Source organism: Micrasema longulum, unplaced genomic scaffold, assembly GCF_059751315.1.
Source record: "Micrasema longulum isolate JH-2025_06_02 unplaced genomic scaffold, ASM5975131v1 h1tg000999l, whole genome shotgun sequence".
Classification (NCBI taxonomy): Eukaryota; Metazoa; Arthropoda; class Insecta; order Trichoptera; family Brachycentridae; genus Micrasema; species Micrasema longulum.
The window spans coordinates 43523-70865 of record NW_028278187.1 but is presented as its reverse complement, the minus strand read 5'-3'; the positions used below and the strand labels follow the sequence as shown (position 1 = coordinate 70865).

The window sequence follows — 27343 nt, the reverse complement described above, 5'->3', positions numbered from 1 at the left end:
AGCGCGACGACACAACCGTGTCATGGGCGTGCAGCATGCCGGGTAAGGGAACACGGCGGCGGCCATTTTAATTTGGACGGACATTTTGTATAGTCACCAGGCGTAGCCGCGTTGGGGTATGTTATTGTTGTTAACGGAAAAAAAAAGAAAAAAATATATATATTAAATAAATGTTCTTAAACGTGCAAATTTAAAAGGTTCAAATCATAGAATTAAGAAAAGTCCAGAAACCACAAACGCACAGAAGGCGACTAAACTACTCTTAAAAGATAAGTTTTACGTTTTGACCCATTAGTTTCTTTGTAATTGTCGCTCAGTACGCAACTAATGTGAATTTAACCTGAGTTTAAAGTAAAGTGTAGAAATACTGCTAACAGGATGCAATCACATTTCACGTGTAATTAGCAAATGAAAGTATTTGTCACAAATGCATTAATTAAAAATTGAATTATTTTTCCATCTGTCAGATTGTCGAAGAAACAAAATGGAAATTTCGTTAGTGTTGCAAGGGTAGTAAAAAATTTTACCCTACTTTGCTCATATAATAAGAGAAATAATAAAAATTGAACCTCGGATTAAACAACGCAGTGGTGGACATTTGGCCGACATTATTTTTAAAACATAAAATATCATTTAACATGATATAAAAATATCCGTTTTATGTAAAATAAAATTTATTTAATATTTTAAGTTTAAAGTTCATTAATTCAATTACTCTTATTAAATGACCCTTTACTTATCTACTCTGTTGTGTCAATCAATGTTTCCGCGCGCAGAATAAAATTTTAGAAAAATTAACAGATTTTTTTTTTTACCTTACATTTGTGTTATGGTTATATTCTTCGCGATCTGGCAATATTACTCGGTGACTTCAAGTATGCGCGCGGCGAAAGTGTGTCCAAGTGGGGGAATTATTGGACACAGTCCGATGTATTCAAATATGATTCTACGCTCCTTCTGGACTATTCTTAATTCTATGGTTCAAATATTGCTTTGGAAGGAATGAGACTATGAAAAAACCGGTCAACAGTTTGTTGAATATGGCCCAAAGGGCCAATTAACGAGACCCTGAAGGCCGAATTTCTACTCTGTTCACAGGACTCATGACGATTTTTGAAAATAAATAAGGGAAATAAATATTAAATAATTATATAATATTATTTGTGTTTAAAGCATTAAATTTGTGGTCAAACATAATAACTAATGTCAGTATATATTAGTATATAACCACTTACCTGTAGTCCTTAAAATATGGCTTGATTAGAATGACAGTTGTCAGAAAAAGTGACGACACAACTTTGTAGTAACTAACGTCTAAGGAGTGATTTATATTGACACACGAAAAATCATTAGTATCTGGCGTGTTAATTTATTTTTTTAATACAACGCCCGACATATAAATCAACATAATTATAGAAAATCAGCTTTAAAACTAAAAGAAAAACTGAAATAAACCTAAAAAGAAGGAATATAGATGTTCAAATATGGGCAGAATGGCGAATGTTACATAGTGTGTAAAGTGGCCACTTAAACCAGCCATTGACAGGTCATAAGCCCTGTAGATGCCTAGACTAATATATTACCTTCTCTTAAATGTTCTTCATCTCTGTTGTAATATGCTAATATAAACAGCTCCCCAGGGAGTTGAATTCAGTCCTTGTCTACAAAAATTTGGACAAACTCAAAATATTGTTAGTAATGAAATTAGTTTGAAAGCTGTCATTCTAATCAAGCTATATTTTAAGGACTGTAGAGATGTGTAAATAATGATGTAAAGAGATGTGTAATCCGTAAGGGTTTAAAATATTTTTTAAAAGTATATTGTAAAGAGTCCCCCAGTGAGGTCATATTATTTTTATTATTAATTATTGTTTATAATGTGAAAAAAAATATTTACACATTTTTAATTAATTTAAAAATATATTTTATGCTACTAATAAGTAGTAAAAAATTGGTTTTTACTCGACAGTATTTCATAGACCCTTGTAAATTAAAAATTGTTTTTAAAAAAGTCATATTTTCCTATTATACTAGAGCGAGATCTCACGCGCTGTTTTACGCACCCGGGGCTGGTATTCCGAACACAATTATAGCGCAGAATAGCGCGTTACTTACTAAATAAGCGTCAGAAGCCATACAAATGACAGTCAGAATTCACTTATTAATAGGGCTATTAAATATTTTGCAGATATATGGAAAAATTTTAAAAATTAGCCATGTCCTTTGAGTTATATAGAAAATATAATTTACTCAAGAAAAAATGCATGCACAGAACAGTAAATTTTTTAAAAGCAATACATCAAAAATTATTTATAAAAATCCTAAACCAGAACACAACATATTCAAATAACATCTATGAAACAACCATGCAAAAATGTTTAAAAATAAACCAATAATTTAAGAACAAAACGTGACCGTGATTCTTTGAAAAGGCTATATTGAACCACCATTGAAATATGAAACATAAAATTATACAACAACAAGACGGTTGTGGTCCCGTGGTTCTGTCGCTGACTCACGCAACAAATGTCCGAGGTTCAAACTTGCTCTGCCGCAACTTGGTCTCATTTTCCAACTACGCTACGAGGCGTACTTATCTTCGCTCGATTTCCTCTTTCAAGATTCGCACCCGAGGGTCACCGTCGAGTGCGAAACACTCGTCGAACACGGATTTATAAATTGTGTAGATAATGGATGGAATCTAGACGTAGGTTCTGCAGTGCAGATAAGGAAACACCTATAAACATTTTATGTCAGAGTGATGCTTTATATCGTAAAAGAAGACGCATCCTCGAAAGCCACTGGTAAAACTAGTTGCACCAGCAAAATGGCCGTACTTGTTGGTGATGACCGACGCGATAAAATTTTCTCACCGCGATTGTTTATCATTTTATCGATTATATACGCCTCCTACCTGATATCCCGGTTTAGCAAAATGAGGACTCTCGCCCTCCACGCAACGGCCAGGCTCTTCAAAGATCTGGGCTTGGAGGGCGAGAATTAATATACGAGAACCCATCACGATAGGTCTTCGCAGGTCGCGAGGAGCTTATGTAGCACTGACCCCATTTCAAAGAATAGAACAGATGACTGAAATGAAAGTACGCCTCACAATACGAATTAATACATTTTAAAAAAATCATGTTTCATATTCCAGTGGTAATTTCTATGAAAACCAAAAATTTCCAAAACCACACGTGATTTTATGTAGTTAATTATTTACGAGAATACGTAAGAAAATTGATCAAAAAAAGTACGAAATGTCAAGAATAGTTTTATCATTTTTTAGCGTGTGACACTTATGGAACAATCACAGTCCGACCAATGCTAATCAGCGAAGCAGTAAAGGCGCTAGTGTATCATTTTACTTATAAAATATACGAACTAAAACTAGTGCTGAAAGTGACAGTTCACCAATTTCGGTTGGTCGGATTGCAGTTGAAAATGTTGCCTCGTTTTGAGAATTTTATTTATTCATAACTTGGCATCTTCACACTACGTAGTACTAAAAAAACAGCTGAAAAAAATGATTAAAAATGTCTACGAAATAATACACGACAAATAAAAAGCGGCGATTAAAAATCGTCAATGTAACAAAAGACGTTGAAAATAAGTTTAATTCTACACATGTATTTATTTTACATGAGCATGCCGTGATCTCCGAACCTTGAGCTGGCCCCAGCTTCACGATCGTCAGCGGCTGTTGCATGAAGAGCTTTCTCGCCAACGTGCTGGTCTTCCCGTTCGACGAACCGACATTTTTCCCGAACGATTCCGACGCGATGACCGGCTTCGTGTGGACGGCGGGTATGGAGCTGCAAGCGTTCGCTTCGGACAGCGCGCTCGATCTGATCTGGAAGCCCGACTGGATCCTGCCTCGGTCGAACTTGTTGCGGAAGAGACTCGATATTTTAGACGTCTTCGGTTTCAGATCGCAGTGCTTCGCGGCGAAGAGGCGCTTCGGAGAATTCGTGCAGCTGGAGCTAGTCGTCGACGATTCGTAGTTTTCGCTATCTATGTGTATATCGGTTTTCGGAATGACCGTGATATTGTACACGCGCTGTTTGAGATCTTTACTTTTGTCGAAGCATTTCGTCGTGTCTGTTTCGTTGTGTTTCGCGTTATTCAACATTACGGCAGTCTTCTCCGCGTCTATTTCGACGTGGCAGTATCCTACGGTTTTGCAATTCTGATCTTCATCGCCGTCTTGATTGGCGTTCGTTTCGCACGCGGCGTTTTCAATTTCGTTCGTTTCGTCTCGCGTCAGATTCGCCAAATCTAAATTTAAATTTTCAGCGTCCAATACGTCGGGCAGACTGAGGTTCCTCTTTATGGCTAACTTCACGCTATTATCTTCCTTGTCGCTTTCGAAATCGTCGTAGGTTAGGCTGAAAAAATCAGAGGCGTCGAGGGTTCCTTTTGTTTGGTGTTTCGAAGCGAGTTTCTCGAAATTCCTCGAAAGAATCTTAACCGTACCTTTCCCGTCACTAAAATTGGCCTTCAAAGGTCTCATGCGACACTCTTTCAAGTATTTCTCGTGGAGAATTTTTTTTTCTTCCAATTCGACTAATTTGTTGAGAATGTCTATTTTCCTTTCTATGTCTTTATACATGTTGACATCTTCCGGTCTGACGACAGAACCTAAATTAAAACTCCCTTCGTGTTGAGCGTGCATACCACTGATGGAAGGAATTTCGCCGTCTTTCGGTGACGTCTTCAAAAAAGGCATATTCTTATCGGATACACTATTTTTTATATGGTTATTCGCCGTCAAATTACTGTTGTTCGAATCAAACTTCGGACTGTCTGTGTAACTGTCGTAATTTAACGAGTCTTTGGCGAAATTTTCGTGGGATCTTTCATCTAAGACATTATCTAAGGAGTCTAAACTAAAATCGGAAGCTCTGTCGGATCTCCTCGGACTGGGATATTCTAAGCTGTCCATTTGGATTTCGGATTTATTATCAGACACTTCTTTCTCAGCGACATACCCCTCGAAACTTTTCTCATCGGAATCGCCATAGTTGAGAACCTTTTTCGATGTGTTTGAACTCTTCAACTGAAGCCCGTCTATTTTCGCTCTGACAGTCGGTCCCAGTCCGGAATCTAGATTAGGATATTTCTCCATACAGCTTTTGATGCGATTTCTATTTGTAAGTTTGACGGATGAAGTTCTTTTGACAGGTTTGGGCGGCTTGTGAGGCACGAAATCGACGATTTGTTTCCCGTTGATATTTTTACTACCGAGACCCGAATTCCTTTCCAAGCTTTTCGTAGCGATCGCTTTCCCCGCGGGCTTGTGATGTCCGTTATTAATTTGCCTGTTGTTTTGAGATTTGTCCATTTTATTTTGAGCGTGTTTTCGTATCTGACTCTCGAACTTTTCCAAATTCTTTTGGACGTGCGATTTCTCCGCTAGTCTTTTCGGTATCGGTTTTTTCACAAAAGTGGCCGGTTCCATCAAGACTTCGAAGCTACAACTCTTAGACTTGCTAACACAGTTGGACTCCATACCTTCCACAGAGCAGACATATTTATACTTGTCTTCGCAATATGTGGAAAGCGATCTCCGTTGGTTATTTTTGTATTCCTCATTTTTACTTTTCATGCTCGGTATCTCGTCGGTTCTTCTATTCTCCGCATTCTGCTGTCCGTATTCTTTGATTTCTTTTCCGTCGAAATAGTACGCGATGTTTCGTTTAGGGTTAGAAGCGTTATTCGTAGAGTCTTGTAGGCTGATAGATCTAGTGACAGCTTTATGCGCAGCGTCTTCTTTAGGGATATCGAACCCAGTCGTGACGTTTGCATTTCGTTGTGTAGCAGACACGTGCCTCGGCGGACCGTACCCCATACCTTCACTCTGCCGGAATGCGTTATAATACATGTAAGTTCCGAGTGGCGTGTTGTTGTTCGGACTGGATCCGTAACTTTTCGAGGTGTTTTCAAACTCGTAACAACTCTGACTGGATTTGGGGATACAAATCCCCGACGGGTTACCGGAAGCGAGCTCTGGTTTCCTAATGTGTTTCCGATGTTCAAACAACATTTCTAAAGGAGCACTCTTCGTGTAATCCGAATCGTCGGATAAAATACTTTCGAGAGAGTTACAATTGGTCTTTGACATCATCTGATTGTCGCTATCGGATTGCAGAAGGTCATCAGATAAGACGGATTCTTGACTCTCGCTCGCTTTCATGAACTGCCTTTGGTTAAGGAAGAAGCTCGCGCTGCTGTGGCGATGCTTTTCTAAATATGCCGCTTCAGTTTCGTAGCAAAGATTTTCAAATGAACAGTTTTGAGAGTTGTCCAAGAATGGTTTGTCGGTTATTTTCCGCTGGGAAAATGCATTCTGATCTCCATATTTCATAAATATTTCGTTAGATACGCTAGAACAGTTGGAATTTTCATCGCTTAGAACAGATTCATTGGATCTAGTAACGCATCGTTTGGTCAAAGCGCTATAACATCTTTGTACGTTATTATTTTGGGCATTGTTCAACTGTTCCTGGCTAACACTGGAATAGTACGCGTCCGCGTACTCGTCTAGATTGGACGGCATGTTTTTAGGTAAAGTAAAGCTCTTTTGATTTCTATCTACGTAAGCGTTGATCTGAGCGACGTAATTCGTATTTTGAGCAATGTAGTTCGCGTTACTCTCGTCGAGTCCCGCGTATATTTCGTAGTCAGAGACACATCTCCTTGCGATGGAGGAAAGAGGGTTGTTTTTGTGGTGCTTTTTGCAGATCTTTTTAGTGTACACCTTATTTTTACCCGCCTCTTGGCTTAGGCTGCAATCCTCCAGAGAATCGGAAGAGAAATTCCCATCGTCCTTTTCGATATCAAGCGGCAGATTTGGTACGACTTCCGTCTTTTTTTCTTGGCCTTTGCCAAACTTGTCAAACATCTTCTCGTCGACTTTATAATCGGAAGCGCCGCTACTGGGCTCGTAATCATCTAGATCACCGTATTTCTTTGTTATTTCGGCAATCATCTTTTCCGTATCACTTTTGATGGAATCGACCAAACTTTTGCCATTGTCCTTCATAAGATGCGAATTGGTTTCGAAATCCATGAAATAGCTCATCGAATTTCGCTTCCTCACGTCTTTGACGGTTTGACTTCTCGGAAAAGAGGATTTAGCGTCGGCCTTAGCTTCTCGATTGCTCTCTACGATTCGCGTAGAGTCTCCCCATTTGCATTCTTCGCTGACCGGTGAAACGGGACAAGATTTATAATTCTTTAAAATGCTCCTGGACTTGAGACATTTCGAAGTATTTTGTCCCCTCTCTGGGACTTTTAAATTATTCTGGGTGTCGAGGTTAGAATTGAGATTCAGAGAGAAATTTCTATTTTGTGGAGTTTTATTGGCATGAGGAAATAGCCTATCAAACACCTTACTGGGTTTCTTTTCGTCGCCTTGTGAATTCGCTGAATTTTTACCGAAGTCAACAGAAAAAGCGAATCCTCTATTGGCCTTAGGAATAAACTGCGTGTCTTTATTGATACTTCTCTGAGCATCCACATTTTTATTGGAATAATCTGACTGATAACTGGAAACATACTGGCCCGATTTATCTGTGTAATTCTTTTCAAATTGTTCGTGTCTCTTTCTAATGAATTCGGAAGCCGTGCAGTTAAGATCGTCGAGTTTCAACCCATAATGTCTATGGTTCGAATTAGCCGGAATATCGTAAGGATTTTTGAACTTCGATTCGTAATAGTTAGAAATTTGTCTTTGGTTTTTATTGATATCGGCGGTCAAGCTGTCTAAGTACGTTTCTTGCTTTTTGTTATTGAACGGTTGGTTTCGATTGTATTTGTTATTGTTAGTGGAAGCGTGGAGAATGTTATTCGGATTGTTTTCTGGGAAGGAAAACCCAAAACCTCAGTTAGTCGACAAACAATCCTAGTACAAGTGACGGACATATAAATAATACGCATGCACATTATAAATTGGCCCAACTGAAAATTTTGAATCTCTTACATATTCTCAGTTTTATAATAATTTCGTATTCAAGACAGAGAAAAGATCAATTTGTTTCAAGAAAAATTTGCTTAAATCATTTTTAATATTTTTAAATCACAATTTATCACAGTTAAAACATGCACAGAAAAACCGTAAAAATATTCACAAATTCGGCTGGATTAATTTCAGTTTTGACCAAGTAGAGAATCGTTATCATTCCCTTTCTGCACCTAATGGTGCATAGGGCACCGCTTTGATATACCAACCGAAGCGTCTTAGTCTTACACTACGTAAGCAAGTCCAGGAAGTGTGAAATATTCTAATGAACAACACTTTTTTAAACGAGTATTTCACATCAACGATGTCTGAAAATCGAGAAATTTTAGTTACATTAAAGAAAAAAAAAATTATACAAATATTTAAACCCCAGAGCAATAATTCGCTACCCGCTTGTAGAGATGACCTTTCGCTCTATAGCATGGAACAAAAGCGTACCAAATTTTTGGTTAGGTGTTTGGTTTAACAACAAACGTGTAACAGACTGTTTCAGTTTGTGATCGCATTTCTCAATCTGAGTACCTAAGGCCCGTTGTTTTGCTGTAAACTGTAGCAATAACTTCGTGATTGATAGATAACCATAGAATAGTTTTCGTCCGTATCGGCAGCTCTATAAGCGAGTGGCGTATAATTTCTTTGAGATTTAAACTTACTTTTAAGGCTGTAGTTTGGTAAAACGCACGCAAAATGAGGAAATCATACGATTTCGCCATTTTAAAACGAATGTTTTTTTTAATCGCGCAATAATAAAAATTATAAAATAACATAAATTAGATTTAAAAAAAAACTCTTTTTAAAGGTATTTCTGTCAAAAAATATACTAAGTTTTATATAACTAAAATATAATTACTTTTAGACCGGCAGATTACGCCATTTTAAATTTAGACTAAACTTAGGTATCTGGGATCTCAATAAAGACTAAGTATTGAACAAAAATTTGTTGGAATAATTTGAAGATAATAGATTGAACATGAAAATGGCCGATGCAAAATTTTAATTTTTTGTTTTTGAAAAGAAATACAAGCATTTTAAATCACATACATTTTTGTGACATTTTCCTTTATTTCTACGTAAAATTTTGCCTTCGGTAATACTTTAAAAAAATATATTTATTGAAATATTTTAGTTGAAACCATTTTTTGTAGAATTGTATTCTCCTTATTTTTTAAAGAAGATAATTGAGGAACGTTTTCACAAAGTGGAATTTCTACAAAAAAAAAAAAGTGTTTTATTATTGAAATGGGTTCTTCCATGTGAGCTTCATCAACAACAACAACAACAAACCATCACGCCGTTTCCCCGTAGGGGTAGGCAGAGAGGGTAGAACGCCATAACACTCTATCTTGGCATACAGACCTCGCTTCCTCTACATTCATACATCTTCTTATGCACGCACGCCGATTATTCCTACTTTTGACATGTCCATCTTCAAGTATTTAATGGACTTGATCGTGCCATGTTTTTCTCGGTCTTCCTCGTTTTCTGCATCCATCAACATTTGCATCGTAGATCCTTTTAGCCGTTCTTTCGCTGTCCATTCGCTCTACATGTCCGAACCAACGCAGCACCCCTTTCTTGATTCTGTCAATAATGCATGTCTCAGCCTTACACACTTCACGGATCTCGACATTTGTGCACCTATCATACATCGTTTTACTACACATTCGCCTGAGGGATCGCATTTCGACAGCATTCAACCTACTTTCATCATTATTCTTCCAATTCCATACTTCGCTCCCATACATTAGAGTTGGAACTAGAACTCCGTTGTGAACTGCTAGTTTAGCCTCCTGCGATAAACATTTGTTTGCCAAAGTAGATTTTAGTGCACCGTTCACCCTGTTCCCGGCACTCACCCTCCTTTCAATATCTTTATCGGCCTTTCCGTCCCTAGTAAACATACTTCCCAGGTACACAAATTCTTCTACCTGATTCAGAATATCTCCGTTCACGCTGATCTCACATTTAGTTATATTTTCATCCCTTTTGTGTGTGAGCTTTATCGATTGGTGAAATGAAACTTTAACAAAACGATATTTATGCAAAGTTGTAGCGGTTCAAACATCGGGAATTTCAACAAAACGAAATAACTACACTACATAGAGTTTTCACAAAGCGAAATATCTACATATTTTTTGTGGTGTTAAGTTTTTTAAAATCGAAAAAAAATCACAAACAAAACATGATTTCGGCCGAGAAAAAGAAGTATAATAATAAAAATAAAATAATATTATTTGAAATATATTTTGTTTTCACTTTATTTGTGCTATTATGTATGGAAAAAATATACAGGGGGTAAATACGTAATAAATAAATAAATTGGCGGCCTCTGTGGTGTAGTGGTCAAGACGCTTGACTCACGCACGGAAGGTTCCGGATTCGATTCCCGGTGAGAACACAAAAATTAAAATGTGATTTTTCTCAAGCCTGGGTGCTCTGTGATGTAATTCACCACTGTAATTAGGCCTCCTGGCCTGTTGTAGTGCAAAAAAAAATATGTAAAAAGAAAAGTTAAATACCTTAATGTGTATATTTACATAGGTACTTAGATAGGTCAGTGGACATATAATTTTACAAAAATCAGTTTAAAATGATTTCATGCAAGAGTAAACTTATTTAATTCAAAACATAAATCAATTTTCCATAGATTCCTATCACAAAAATATGTAAATATTTGTTTTTTCTGAAAATTCGTGAATTAAGAACATTTTTATAAATAATTTTACTGATTCTACACTGTTGATTTTTAGTACATGTGTAAGGATTTTATAAATCGAAAAACAGGCGTTTACTATAAAAAAATAATACGGAGTATCTAATACAAACGCATAATTAAAAAAAATACACGTTTCAATAATTTTTTCTAGATACTTAACCTTAAAAACACGAAAATAAAATTTTGAATTGGCATAAAACTATTTTTTCCCTAAATATTGGGAAATTTTATTTACATGGTATCACTTTTTTTAGTATGGCACCACAAAATTTCAACTGTCATTTACATCGCAGCAAAACTGCTTCACACTTTTATGATAACTGTTTAAACTATCTCCTTTTCACGTTATGTTTATAACATCAAATAATATTTCTATTGCCAAGTTTTTAAACTTTCTGCATTGTAATTTATTGATGAAAAGACTTTATTCTTCCTAAACATGCGTCAACGGCATGTCACTATTTAGTAAAATGACAAAATTAGACACTTGAACAAAATGGTCCATTCTTCTTTTGAAAAACACGCACTATCCTGGATTCAAACAAAAGATATGAATTCTTTTTTTCTATGATTTATTTTTGTTGCCCTTTAATAATAATGAATATTTTTATGTTTTTTATATTTTTTATTTCCTTTTTTAATTACGATAAAAAATATAAGAAAATACTTTATAATCTTTTACAGAATATTTTCTTTTCTCTTTCCAAATTTATAACTTTTATTGCCAAATTCCAACTTCTTCCAACCAACCGATAAAATAAAGGTGTTATTAAGATTATTTAAGCTTTCCCATTGATCCAAAAAACGAATTATTTATAAAATCTTATTGTAGCATTATTTTTCTTTTTCATTATAACTTAAAACATTTAAGTTTGTAAGTGAAAATTCTTGATGGAAGTTCATTGTAATTTATTATATAAATAAAACACGAGTGATACTTTAATCCACAAATTTGGAATATCCAGTGACCGGTTTCATCGCTTTCGCGACATCTTCGAGACTGGTGTCGAAGATGTCGCGAAAGCGATGAAACCGGTCACTGGACATTCCAAATTTGCGGATTAAAGTATCACTCGTGTTTTATTTATATAATAAACTATGAAATGTAATTTTTATTTTATTTAAAATCGTAATAGTTTTATTTTTAACATGAAAAATTAACATTTTGTAGATATGTATTTATTTATTTAACTTTTTGTACATAATGTTATTTGTACATTGGCGGGCTTATTGCCAAATGGCGATTTCTTCTAACCAACCAATAAAATAAAAGTTTTTTTTTTATAATTCAAGTTACTGAACATATTCAATAGAAAAAAAAAAGATTAAAAAGCTAAAGATATATAAAAATATAAATAAACGTATTTGTTTATAAATTACCTTAAATCAAATCAAATATTTCGCTTTGTTAAAACAGTCCTCAATTCTGGTTGTATTATTTATTTTATTAATTTTTCACGCCCATAAGGCTTTAACATACATGAAAGTTGTATAAAATATAAGTATATAAACAACATTAAACTTAAAAAATACAATATAAAGCAACAAAAGATAGAACAGTGTTTAGAAGTATTTAGAAGTATTTATATATTGGATCTGTGAAGTCTACGAAGTTTGGTACTAGATCTTTACAATACATAGGTTTCAAGGAATTTAATAAATTGCCACAAAAATTTAAAGTACCTATTTCAAAATATAGAAACAGGACGTGCGAATCGAAGAATTATTTTTTCCAGAAGTACTTTGAATAAATAATGTTAGTTTATCCAGAGAATGCGCATCTTTAACATATATCTTTTGATATTTTACCGTTTTTGCTTGTACATGTAATTTTTAATACTATTTAAATGTTATTTGTGTTTTTTTTTAATACTTTTTTTGGCTTGTATACATAATTTCAATACGTTTTTGATTAAAAAAAATTAACCTGTATTGGGTGTGCGCATATTTTGTTAATTAAAAAAAATGATTTTATTTTGTACTAGTTCAGTATGTATATATACAAACATGTAATTTTTAAACTTTTTCAATTTTCTTTCCCAGATTGCATAATGTAAACATTATTTTGAATTTATTTCCATGCCTAGTATTCTGTTTATTTTGTTATTTTCAAGTATTTTTCATACCCTTTTTAATTTGTAGTATATCATAATTTTAATTTTTCTGCTTTTGTAAATAATATTATAGTTTAAAATTTAAAAACGTCTTTAAATAAATTTGCTATCTGTATGTCCCTAAATGAGTTTTTTTTTTAAAAAACTCCTTGGGAATATTGTATATAATTATGTATAATATGTTTTCAATTTAATAAAAAAAAAATTAAAAAAAAGTAAAGTTGGTATAAAAATAAAAAGATGAGTGTATTAACAACATAAATTTAAAAAAATATAAAGTAATAAAATATAGAACTGTGTTTAGAAGTTAAGTTGTTTTTTAAAAAAATATAATAATATATATAAATACACATACTATTTTTTTTTCTTTTTATTTTTTTTAAATAATAAATTTATAACAATATCTTATTAACGTTTTTATGATAAATAACAACAGAAATGCCTTTAAAAATGATTGTTTCTATCTAATTTATGTTTTTTTATTTTTTTATTACTGCGCGATTAAAAAAAAAAAATCGTTTTAAAATGGCAAAATCGTATGTATTCCTCATTTTGCGTGCGTTTTGCCAGACAACAGCCTTAATGGAATGTGCAAATTTAATATCAATAAATTCCTGTTTTACAAGACTATTTTATAGAACTTAGTTATTGACCAGAATTATACTCGGTATAGCAAATTTTCTTGAAAACAATATGATTCATCGGTAGTTATTGTTTTAAAATCACCCACCTACAGTAACTTTAGCATAAAGCGGTGCGTAGCTGTGCATATAGAAGTGGAATGTAACAAAATTATCTGCGACCACAAAGAAAAGATTACCAATACTCAAAACGATATCTTTTTGATACCCGGCAAAATCGACGAATAGAATTCACCATAGAGTTAAAATAAGAAAGATCTAAAAATAAATAAAGATCCAGAAACCGCGTACGCGCATCAAACAGAAGCCGACTAAACAACTCATAAATGAGTAGTTCTACGTTTTTGCTATTAGTTACTATGTAGACGTCGCTTAGTACGCAACTGTCGATTTAAATTCAATTATGCCGTGTTGAGTCGTTTGTAAGTGTCAAAATACTGCTGAAATTGAAAATGAGCACGGTGGGATCACATATCACGTGTAAGTAGCAAATTCACAAATAAAAGTAACGTGAGACGAGGACGGCCGAGAAAGACGTGGCATGATCAGATATACCAAAGTCTTAAGTCTGGTCGTGTCAAAAGCGGACAGAACCGAAGGGCATGTATGACAAGATGTATGAATGTGGAAGGAGCTAGGAATGTATGCCAGGATAGACGTGTGTGGCGGGCCATTATCTCTGCCTACCCCTTAGGGGAAATGGCGTGATGTTAGTAGCAGTAGTAGCATATTATTTAAGAATTCGATAATTTTACCGTCTGTCAGAATGTTAGATAAAACAAGGTGGACATTTTTTTTTTGTATTGCCAGGGTAGTAAAAAAATTTACCCGGCTTTCTATTGATAAGCCTCAGTGCAATATTTAACGGTGTTGATTTACCTCGATATAATGTATCTCGATCGAAACGGTCCCGGTCGAAATTTCTAGGAATCGAACCCGGGACCGCAAGCACGGTAGGCGAACGCGCCAACCACTACACTACGAGGCATTGCTTACACTACACACACAAAACTGTTTTCTTCACCCGCCCAGACGCAGACTGAAAGAGTTCGTAGGTTTTTTAAATTACCTAACTTTCGTATCATTTTTTTTGTGGCCGCAGATGTTGCTGTAATGAGTAGATTGATAATTTATAATTTCATAATACAGTAAAACCCCTATTTTAAGTTTTTCAAGGTAACAAAAAAAGTGTAAAACTGGGGAAAACTTTAAAGTGAGGAAATGAAAATTGTATGAAAAAAATTAAATTTCATTAAAATATCATTATTGTACAAGACTATACTAAATATACTGCAGAAAAATTGTAAGATCTGTCATAATTGGAGATTATTCATATTTACCAATGATTTCTTCAAACAATACTACAGTGTGTTATTTTTTTTTAATTAAAAAAAATACATGAATAAATAATTTTATCTTGGTACTAAACCTTAAAAACAATAAATAAACATTTGAATTTGCATAAAATGCATACAACGATTTTTTCCCTGAACATTGGAAAATTTTATTTATATGGTATCACTTTTTTTAGTATGGCACCACAAAACTTCAACTGTCATTTACATCGCGGCAAAACTGTTTCACACCTTTATGATAACTATTTAAATTATCTCCTTTTCACGTTATGTTAACTTTCTGCATCGTAATTTATTGATGTAAAAACATTGTTCTTCCTAAACATGCATCAACTGCACGTCACAATTTAGTAAAATTTCAAAATTAGACACTTTAACAAAATGGTCAATTACACTGCACCTACTTAGAATTTAGTTTGCGACAATAATTTACGCATTTTTTTATTTACCTCGATTTTATTCTCCATTCACGCGGCGGCGCGCGGCTCGTCTTTTGACAGATCGAATGAGTTATGAAAAATTTCGACGTAAAACCGGGGTTATGAAAAACGTAAAAAATGTTAATGGGGGGAATATTTGAATGAGGATGTATGGAAAAAATTGGACCTAAATATTTCGGTGTAAAAAGCGGAAAACGTAAAATCGAGGAACGTAAAAACGAGGTTTTACTGCAATTAATAACGAATTGTAACTAAGTGCACTCAATTGGTAGAGTAGAGATTTTTTCGGTTTTTTTTTTTTTTTATAATTTCAAATATCCCAAAACCATTGACAATAATATTTTTTTAAAAAACAACACATAAAAACCATATTAAAAGAATAATAACTCCATCAACAAATGAAATAATAGGTAATTCGTACCAAAGTATTTATTATTTTTATTAGATGACTTTATTAATTTACGAGGTTTGACAAAAAATAAACAGAATATTATAATTTCGTCTTTAAATAAATAGGGAAATATCAGTTTTTTTAAAAACATTTTTAAAGTAGTAAGGGTCTATAAAATACAGTCAAGGAAAAAAGAAAATTATCATATGTCAAAAAGTCGTAATTCCATTACTTTGTTCCATTACCAATGCATTTATTTGATGGAGTTACCAATCTCTGTCGGCCATTTTGCGTACAGAAAATATGAGCAGGTTCGATCGATATTCACCTGAGGCGTAGCTTCTTGCGTTCCCGCCCTGCGTAATATTTTGCGACAGCGGTCTCTGGCGCGATGACGGAGGCCTAGAATCATTATCTCGTTCGCCATTCCTATAGCTGAGGTCCATAGTCGACTGGCTGGCCTTCAGCTTCGATCGGTACCCAACCTGGAAAGAGAAATCGTATGACATCACACCGTCTAGAACTCAGAGTAATAATGCGTCAACCTAAAGAGAAGCCCTATCACTATGTTTCATAGAACGGAAGCGATGTTGGTTAGCAACAAATTGGCGGCCATTTTGTTTTGTTTGACAACAAAAGCATAACGGTTCTATCGGATGCTTTTGTCGCTGTGCTTGGCTTTGTTTATAAATAACTTGGATATTAACGTTATAATAAATAAAAATTGACATGGTAAATTGCAGTATGTTTGGTTGCAGCAGTAGGAGCGTCAAAGCTGTTAAAGGAATCAGTTTTCACAGGTAATTGATTCTGAATATTTTCCCATGATTTACATTGACTTTTGGCATTTATTGTCCCAACACGTGTATTATGTTGCTTAAAAACTTTCCTTATATCAACATATTTACTTCAGATACTATTTTTTCTCAATTTAGGGGATAAATTTGTGAATTAAAGTATGTTTACTGTTGATAATGACAGTTGATTACGGGCAATATGTTGGGGCTGCACTAGGCATCCATATAATGTTTGAGTCTTTATCGAGTAGAGTTCTATTCAAATTTTACTCGAAAATAGCTACGTTAACCTTGAAATCGCATCTAAACTAACAGGGCCAAATTCCAGGGCGCTACGACTCGCCGTTTCGGAGATGTGACGGACAAACAAACAAACTCAACACGGGACTTTGACTCAATAAATGTAACATAAGTATATTGTGAATAAAATTAATAAATAAATAAAAAAATAATTACACACATGTATTTTCAATTTTATAAAATAAATGTAGGCGAATTATAGAAAAATAAAATGGAATAACCCTGCAATAATAAATACACAGGAACATATTTAACCGTATTTACAATGCAAATTGATATCCATTTGGCAATTCTCGACCTGAGTACGACTTATTGTTTTGCTGCAAACTGTAGCTAACTTAATACTCAATAGTCATAGAATGGTTTTCCTACGTTTGGGCTCCTCTATAGCTTGGCGCATTATTAACAAAAGTCTGTCTTGCTTTCTCAGTTTCCTTTATTTCACCCTCATCCCGCTTCTCATTCGTCATCGAACCAAAACCACGAAAGTATTATCTGATCGATCCCTTACACTCTCGAGCTGCTTCTTCGTCTCCTCGATCCTCCTCGTCAGCTCCTGCCTCCGGTTGAGGGCGCCGGGGTCGTGGAGGGCCTGCTTGGCCGCGCTGATGAGGGCCGCGTTCCGGGGCGGCACGGCGGGCGCCCCGGGCCCGGGGGGCTTCGCCGGCGAGGGCAGGGACAAGGGGGGGGCGGACTTGTGGTGCTGAGAACTTATGGACGTATTGCCTGGAAAGATAATCATTACAGGATTAATGCATATTGTCAGTATAAATAACAAAGTGTTGATTCAACCTTTCGGGCCTCATTTGATAGGCTCTCCGAACCAATGTGTCCTTTGGAAGAATAGAATAATCAGATTAACTTTATTTTCAATTTTTTTCGCAAACTTTATTTTTATATACAAGGTGTTCTTTAAACCCTGTCACATCCGAGACCACGATGATCAGTATGAGCAAGAAGACATATTGGCAAATTAAAATAAATTTTTAGAACAAACAAATTTTTTTTAAATAAAATATTTAAAAAAAAAATGGTTGCTAACTTCTGCAGGGGAGAAACGAGGAGAAGGGAGTCTCACACACCGTTAACCGCGCGACCACGCCCCCCTCGCTTCTCCCCTGCAGAAGTAAGCAACCATTCGTTCTTTTTAATATTTTATTTTTACAAATTTTATTCATTATAAATATTTTTTTTAATATGCCAATATGTCTTCTTGCCCATACTGATCATCGTGGATTTGGATGTGACAGGGTTTAAAGAACCCCTGTATATAATTCGTCGGTACGTGTGATGTCACCGTACTCCTCGTAAACGGCTTAACCAATTTACGTGCAGTTTTTAGAGAAATGTAAATATTTGCGCTGCGCGTGTTCGTAGATATTAAAATCTTCAATCTAATAAGTAAAAAAATAAGTTAGGAGCATGAATGTTTTATTCATCGGTCTACCAGGGCTGCATTCGAGGAGAACGCACATACAAAAAAATGGAAGGATATTGTGTTTTGTACATAAATAAAGTTTGTCTTTGAATGTTTGCAAACACCATTAGATTTTTGTGGATCCCAATCAGATTCTTTCCTTAAACTCCTTATAATTTCTACTCATTTATTTCTTTTTACTGGATTTTTGTTAGTACTAAAATAATATTATCTGACATTCAATACATTAAAAAAAATCGTATTATTTCATGAGTGCACCCTTGTTGGTGAGAAGAGCTGAGTTTGACATTTGCTAAAAGAATTCCATATTTGAAAAATATTTATTTGATGTTTTGGAATTCAAACATAAACAAGTACCTAGGTACCTAATTATTAATGAAAATTCTTTTTCCTTTAATCCGGACAGTTTTTGCACGCTTTCACGACACAATCGGACGCGGTAGGTCGCGCTGCGATCTCAATGTCAAATGGCACTTATAGTCCTTAAAATGTAACATGATTAGAATGACAGTTGTCAGAAAAAGTGACGACATAACTTTGTAGTAACGTCATTTGTATCTGGCGTGTTAATTTATTTTTTTATTACAATGCTTGAAACATAAATCAACATTAATACATAAAATCAGCTTTAAAACTAAAAAAAAAACTAAAATCAACCTAATTATTAACGACGTTCTTACAAGGTTACATCATTTTGCAAAAATGTTAGAGATGGGACAAATTGATCGAATAAAAAAATTCTTTGTTTGATGTTGTTCATGAAAAAAGTATAAATGTCTCATTTTTTGGTGAACAATTATGTTAAACACACTATAATAGGCTTGTTTTTTCGTTTTTTATATCAATTTTCGGAAACAGAGTTTCATGAATCCATAAAATAACTGATAAAATCGATTTGATTAGTGATCAGTAATTTTCCATCACTAATGAAATTAGTTTGACAGCTGTCATTCTAATCAATCTTTATTTTAAGGACTATAGTATATTGTCACTAAATCCTCAACTTAAAAACAACTTAAACAAATACAAACTAATACCACTTTCGAACAAAGGGATTTTGAGTATTATTCAATTAAAATCTATAACCATCTTCCACTATCTATTAAAACAATTAGTAACGATAAAATGTTTAAAAAGGCTATAAAAAATGGATAGTGGGGCTAGGTAGTAGTAAAATGGACTGTCTCATCCGCCCAAACCAATATTGAATCAACCGCTCCACAAGTGTATAGTACTTATTGTTTTTAATCTGTCAAATGGACTTTAATTTCGGATATCGTACACGGGTATTTTTTTCGGAATTCTTTTATTTTGTAAAACATTGTACGTTTGTTTCATTGTACTACGTAAAATATTACCTCCAGCACTATTTGACTCCATCTCCGCTCCGCTCAGGCTCTCGAAGGCAGACTTGAGGAAGCTGGTCCTCTGGGCGATCCTTTCTAGAGACTCACAGCTCCCAGACAGTGGGTTCCTATCGTTGTTGTCGCCGCTGGGAGTGGACACCTTAACAATACAAAACAATTGATTGATTTGGTGTTTGTTTTGTAGAACTCCATATTTAAACTTATAGTTTTAGAAATCAAACACTGATTTGAGTCTACTGAACGCTTTATTTTATTTTTACGAATATAAAAAATTTAAAAACAATAATTGCAATTACAATTACATTCGTTTGAAAATGCCCTAACAAGGCGAAACAATTTATATTTGTAAAACTAAAATAAGGTGTTCCGTAGACTCAAATCAGTGTTTGATTTCTAATACTATAAGTTTTAATACAAAACAAGATTAATGAAAAACGTTAGTTAGTGAAAGTTCCGGCTAACCCGAGGGTATTAGAGAACTCGCCCCCTACCTAATAGCCCGATGCTTTAAAAAGCCAAGAGGCTTGGAGGGGGAGATCTAGCAAAATGAGAACTCTCGCCTTCCCCACAGTGGTCAGGCGCTTTAAAGACCTGTTCTTGGAGGGCGAGAATTAATTTTTGGGGGTCCGTCACAATAAATCCCCATAGGTCACAGTGATGTCAGGAGCGTATATAGCACCGACCCCCATTAAAAAATATGAATAGGAATAGTGTCCATTTTTGGTAGAAGTTAACACAATTTGTGCCCTTTTGTTCCAAAAATAAGCACCAAAAATAAAATCTTGAAAGAATACTTTCTGCTCTACAAGACATTGTGTTTGCTTTTACGTTACACATACTATTTTACTTGTGTAAATTAATGTAATTAATAAAGGAGGAAACAAACAAGGAGAATACATTATTGTTGTAAAAGAATGAAGAAGAATACATTATTGACTGATTTGTTGTAAAATAATGAAGGAGAATACATTACTTACTGATTTGTTGTAAAATAATGAAGGAGAATACATTATTGACTGATTTGTTGTAAAATAATGAAGGAGAATACATTACTTACTGATTTGTTGTAAAATAATGAAGGAGAATACATTATTGACTGATTTGTTGTAAAATAATGAAGGAGAATACATTACTTACTGATTTGTTGTAAAATAATGAAGGAGAATACATTATTGACTGATTTGTTGTAAAATAATGAAGGAGAATACATTACTTACTGATTTGTTGTAAAATAATGAAGGAGAATACATTATTGACTGATTTGTTGTAAAATAATGAAGGAGAATACATTACTTACTGATTTGTTGTAAAATAATGAAGGAGAATACATTATTGACTGATTTGTTGTAAAATAATGAAGGAGAATACATTATTGACTGATTTGTTGTAAAATAATGAAGGAGAATACATTATTAACTAATTTGTTATAAAATAATGAAGGAGAATACATTATTGACTGATTTGTTGTAAAATAATGAAGGAGAATACATTATTGACTGATTTGTTGTAAAATAATGAAGGAGAATACATTATTGGCTGATTTGTTGTAAAATAATGAAGGGTAATACATTATTAACTAATTTGTTGTAAAATAATGAAGGAGAATACATTATTGACTGATTTGTTGTAAAATAATGAAGGAGAATACATTATTGGCTGATTTGTTGTAAAATAATGAAGGGTAATACATTATTAACTAATTTGTTGTAAAATAATGAAGGAGAATACGTTATTTACTGTTTTTTTGTTGAATTCTTCATTCCCATGATGAAATACGCAACTATTGGTATTTTTAATGCAGTGCCCTATGCTCCATTGTATGCGAATAGGGGAACGGTGATGACAAATAAGTGATTAAAAGCAAATGAAAATTTTCTAAATCAATGGTGAAGGTTTGGAACACAAAAAATAAAAAATTAAATACCATAATATGAACTCGCGGGTAAATCCACATCTTCAGTATGAACAAAGAAAATAAAATCAAAACATAAAAAAACAATACATTAAAAAACTCATATATGTACGAGGTCTGTTCAAAAAGTGTCGCAAATTTTGAATTTCCGCGGGGTACGCATAATCGATTTTCGATTTTTTTGTGTTTTTTTTTGTGTCGAACTTACGCCGACAAGTTTGGCCATTTTGAGTGTTCAGTTAATTTTTGACAGCTGCTTTGCTTGTACGTGTTTTGGCTCGTCTTCGATTTTGCCTATTCCAAAAAATGGATCAAAGAGTCTGTATCAAATTTTGTGTGATAAACGAAATTAAGTGCGCGGACGCATTTCGAATGTTGACTGTGGCATATGGTGAAGCTACCTTGGACCGAAGCAACGTTTATCGGTGGTACGAAATGTTCTCAAAGGACCGAGAAGGTGTGAACGACGAAGAGCAGGCCGGACGCCCGAGCACGTCAAAAACAGACAAAAACATTGATGAAGTGAAGAAAATAGTATTGGCCAATCATCGAATCTCTGTTAGAGAAATTGCTGAGGACCTAAACATATCGATTGGCTCGTGCCATTCGATTTTTACCAATGATTTGGACATGAGACGGGTCGCCGCCAAATTTGTACAAAAATTGCTCAATTTCGACCAAAAAACCATTGCAAAAACATTGCTCAGGAGCTATTGGACTCTGTCAGCGACGACCCAAATTTGCTCCAGAGGGTCATAACCGGTGGCAAATCATGGCTTTATGGTTAAGACGTGGAAACCAAAGCTCAATCATCCTAATGGAAGCTGCCGCACGAGCCAAGACCGAAAAAAGCGCGCAAAGTTTGGTCGAATGTGAAGGTTTTGCTTACAGTTTTCTTCAATGAGGAATTCCACTGTTTTCTAATTTATTTATTTTCTATTAGCGTACTATTTAACTAAGCAAAAATATATATTTATATATATTTTTTTTTGTGCGTTATTTACAAAGATATGATTTTTTAAAGTTACATTTATCAAATACCGCGCCAAATGACTGTAATCAGTGTGTCACTTTTCAGTAGTGACGTCATGAAACGGTTGGCGTTCTTACTTTCACTGACCTGACAAGAATCTATGGAATATTGCTTTGATTACTTCATTTAGTTGATCGTAATTTCCTCATTTCTATGCTATAGTTGTTTTTACGAACGTTTCGATTTAGAAAAACCTAGAAAGTTGACATAATCTCTGGTTGAAATGTCAACAAAATATTATTTGCCGGATTTCAGGTAGATCGTAGATCGTAATCGAATTATTCGCCGCCAAATCACCAATCACAAATTATACTCTTTTTTTTCTATGGTCAAAACGTTCCTTACAAGGTGCGGGGGCTTTAAAGCGGAAACCGGAAATACTACACGTAGATATAAGGAGTGGCGTCATTATTTACGATTTTAAAATGAATACTATTCACGAAAACATTTTTAAAATTTAATTCCGGGTTGGGCAGAAATTCCTCATTGCAGGGCCGTCGTGTATGTGGTGTGATGAGTTCTTGCCACAGGGTAGAACGGTCAATAGGGAATACTACCTGCAAGTTATATGCCAGAAACACCCGGATTTGTGGAAGAACAAAAATTGTCTTTTGCACCATGATTACGCCCCGGCTCACACATCGTTGCTTGTGGGCGAATTTTTGGCCAAAAACAACACACCAATAATGCCGCAGCCACCGTATTCCCTAGATCTGGCCCCCAGTGACTTTCTCTTGTTCCCGAAACTGAAAAGGCCCATGAAAAGACGACACTACGCTGCGATTGAGGAGATAAAGATGGCATCGAAGGAGGAGCTGAACAAGATCACAAAAAATGATTTTTTGAAGTGCTTCTAGGATTGGAAAAAAACGCTGACACGAGTGTATAATATCTGGTGGAGATCACTTTAAAGGGGACAAAATATATATTCACGAATAAATAATTTAAAAAAATGAAAAAACACAAAATTCGCAATACTTTTTAAACAGACCTCGTATATAAAATATTTTTGAAAATTGGTATTTAGATACAAATTTGTATACGGAGAAAATAAAATGGAAGTCTCGGCATTCCAAGAGCTTAAAACCTGTCATTGTCAACTTTCCACCGGGGTTATTAATCTATTTTCTACAGTTAATAAAAATAATCATATAATAAGGAATTTTTTTAACAATTTAATTTTAAAAATTATGAATGAAAACATTTTTCAACAATATCCATATTGATTTTAAAAATACAATTCATTTTTCTAAATCCATTTCGCATATTCATAGTATATGATATTACCCCATTTAGGCCTGTCATAGCAAAATACGACTTCGTTATGTGAAACAACTAGAGAGGTATTAATATCAAGACTTGTAATCTCTGTAGAATTAGAAGTCACGAACTCTGTGTCATCTTTCAATGCTAAAAAGGCACCAGGAGAAGATTTCTTTACTGCAGATATCTGCCATCGAGCCATCAACACGGATTTATCCATTTATCACAGTATTGTTAATAAATGCCTGATTTTGGGATATTTTCCGAGAAAATGGAAAATCGCAAAAATCATCGTTATCCAAAAACCTGGAAAAGACCCAAGCGAACCGAAATCATATCGCCCTATTGGGCTATTATCAATTTTTGGGAAAATCTTTGAAAAAATCATTTCCAAAAGAATCTTATGGCACTTCCATCAAAGAGAATTCATTTCATCATACCAATTTGGATTTATGCCACAAAAAAGTACAACGGATGCACTAATGGAGGTGATTACACGAATAAATAGCAATACAAAAAACAAAATATTAACTGTTGTGATATCTTTGGATATCCAAGGAGCCTTTGACCATGCTTGGTGGCCCTACATTATTAAACAATTGAAAGAAGCTCAAATTCCTAAAAACTTGTATAATATAATTATTAGTTACCTTGGGGATCGTAATATCACATTGAGTATATCTGATAGTGTATGCTCTAAGAAAAATAATATAGGTTGTGTTCAAGGCTCCGTTCTCGGACCACTGCTATGGAACGCCGTAGTTAACAAAGCCTTGAAAGTCAACAGTGAAAATCCAGATGTTCACATACAGGCATATGCCGACGACATTATTATTCTCATATCTGGCAATGACACTGACAAATTGGAATATGCGGGTAATGACACTCTTAATAAATTAGTTGAATGGGGACATCGAGCTCGACTAAACTTTGCACCGCAAAAAACAAATGTCATGATCTGTACGAGACAATGTGGTATAACGCCTAAGTTTTACATGCAAGGACAAGTGTTACAAACGGTCTCAAACTTCAGATTCTTGGGAGTCGAGATCGATAGAAAATTGTCATGGAATGAACATATTAAATACCTTATATGCAAATCTACAAATTTATTTCAGCGGTTGACAAGAGCAACAAGATCTACTTGGGGTTTGAATCCGAATATTTTAAGATGTATATATAATATGATAATAGTTCCTGTAATAACGTACGCAGCTGCCGTATGGGGTTCTGCGATAAAACGTAAAAAAAACATTTCAAAACTCAGATCCTTACAAAGACTATTTGCTATACAAATATGCAAGGGATATAGAACGATATCTTTTTATGCAGCTCTGATAATTGCAGATCTTGAGCCCATAGATCTCAAAATTGCTGAAATCGTGTCTTTGGATGAAACGAAACGTAGTGGAGTAAGCGAATTACTTCCAAATGACCGTGTATGTCAGCGCCGAGTTGAATATTGCTCACTACCACATCCCGCTAAGTGTGCTAATATACAAGTGAATCTAGTGGAAAATACAAATACGCTATCACTTACTCAAACTAGTCTTATCCATATTTACACTGATGGCAGCAAACTGAATGGGCATGTTGGAGCGGCCTTTGTTGTATACAAGGAACAAAAGGAGATAGACCAGCGAAAACTAAAACTTGGAAATGAGTGTTCAGTCTTCCAGGCAGAGCTGATTGGTATTGAAAGTGCAATATTATGGATACAAAGAAAAATAACTAGTCCCGCAATTATCACAATTCACAGCGATAGTATGTCTGGACTGCTCGCGCTCAAATCTGTTTACTCCACGAATGCCATTATAAGCAACATTCAAAAACTTCACTATGCTCTCAGCATACAAGGCATATATGTTCGATTCTGCTGGGTTAGAGCTCATGTTGGAGAAATCGGAAATGAGAGAGCAGATGAGCTAGCCAAGGCTGCTACAGTCAAAAAAGTGAGGCCGAACTTTGATGAAGTCCCAATAAGCCATGTAAGGTGGTCCCTTTCAAAAGATAAATTAAATGAGTGGAGGAAAATTTATGAAGAAAAAACTGCCAATAAGTGGATCAAGCAACTTTTGAGAAGCACAGACGAGGCCAAAACATTTTGGAAGCATGAAACGCCTACATATGAATTAACTCAGGCTCTCTCGGGACATGGATGCATGAGGGAATATCTGCATCGCTTTGGGCTGCGAGACGATAGTTGCTGTCCATGTGATGGCATCACTAAGCAGACTGTGGAACATCTTCTTGTATACTGTCCAATGTTTGATAGGCCGAGGTAGGAGCTTGAATGCAAAATAAACACTCGGATTGCTGCGACTAATAACCTAGCTGAGCTCCTGAACTGTAATGATACACGAAGAGAGACTGTTCAATTCATTACAGGGACGATCAAGCAGGCTAAGTTATTCAATGGTGGTATCTAGCTCCATTTGTTTTTTTTTGTGTCCAACTTTTACGATTTTTTCTTTTTTATTATTTGTTAATGTAATATTTCTAGAATTATTTGTTTATTATGATTCTGCTTTATTTTTATTATTGTAAGTCTACGGTAAAAAATGTTGAAGTCAACGAAATATAATTTAAAGATAAATGTATTCGATAAAACCTTGCACATAACAAAAGCAAGGTACAAATAATTTGCAACTACAAAAAAAAAAAAAAAAAAAATCTCTGTAGACTGTGTGCCTTACCTCATCGTCATCTTCGTCCGAGTCCTGGCCGGAGCCGGAGACAGAAGTGGCCGACACGGTGACCAGGGGAATGGGAAGCACGGGCTTCTTGGCCTTCCTCTGCGACTGCCGAAGCTCTTCTACATCCATCGCGTTCACCGTATATTCACTAGAAAACAAATCAGTTCGTTTTCCCATGGATTACAATATGAATACATCGGTATTTCTTATTACACGGGGGCTGTTCCGTGCAGGAAGGTGGACAGTGTTCCTTGTATGGGGACTAGATAGAAACTTATAAGATACGCAATAGTTACTATGACTGCCCTCTGCATGAGATCAATCAATCAAACCTCAATACAAATTTACGGGATCATAACTATGGGTGTAAAATTACGTAATTTTACCAAAAGTCGCGGTAAAATACCGTAATTTACCGTAATTTACCGTAATTTACGGTATTTTACGGTAATTTTCGGTAAAAAACGAATTTGACGTACTAATTTTTATTTTTCAAAGATATTACAAATACGAGTAGCTTTGTTTTAGGACACTTCACATGGCTGCGAAAACCAGGTTTAGATCCATCGGGTGGTTGTCGAGATTTATTAGAAGTATGGGACGTTCAAGGTCATTCAATATGTACTTTTTTTACTTTTTTTTATAAAAAAAGGTTATTATGTTTTGAAACTTAATAGGATCGGTGGACATAGGGTCCTTGGTAAAACCTTAAGTTTGTGACCTTGAACGACCACCGCTCATGCCGCGATTTTGAAAAAATGGTGCTTAAAATCAGTTTATTGTGAATAATTACATCCCTGAAGATTTTATAGAAAAAAATATACGAAAGTCTGAGAAAATAAATTTACTTAAAAAAC

At 34.7% G+C, this 27343-nt stretch overlaps 2 protein-coding genes across 2 annotated transcripts in view; both read right to left on the bottom strand.

Annotated features, from left to right (window-relative positions):
- The window catches only part of LOC148277647 (uncharacterized), a gene marked incomplete at its 5' end in the record, with an annotated part of 79324 nt that overhangs the window by 20044 nt on the left and 31937 nt on the right, over window positions 1-27343 (bottom strand). The window contains 4 exons of the mRNA XM_088232601.1: window positions 16009-16165; window positions 17289-17503; window positions 19574-19721; window positions 26487-26634. Coding sequence (XP_088088727.1) covers window positions 16009-16165; window positions 17289-17503; window positions 19574-19721; window positions 26487-26634 — 668 coding nt within the window. The remainder of the gene's footprint in view (window positions 1-16008; window positions 16166-17288; window positions 17504-19573; window positions 19722-26486; window positions 26635-27343) is intronic.
- On the bottom strand, window positions 336-8326 carry LOC148277648 (uncharacterized). The gene is made up of 2 exons (XM_088232600.1): window positions 3643-8326; window positions 336-340 (listed from the first exon to the last, which is right to left on the bottom strand). The coding sequence occupies exons 1-2, from the start codon at window positions 7082-7084 to the stop codon at window positions 336-338; spliced, it is 3447 nt and encodes a 1148-aa protein (XP_088088726.1). The 5' UTR covers window positions 7085-8326.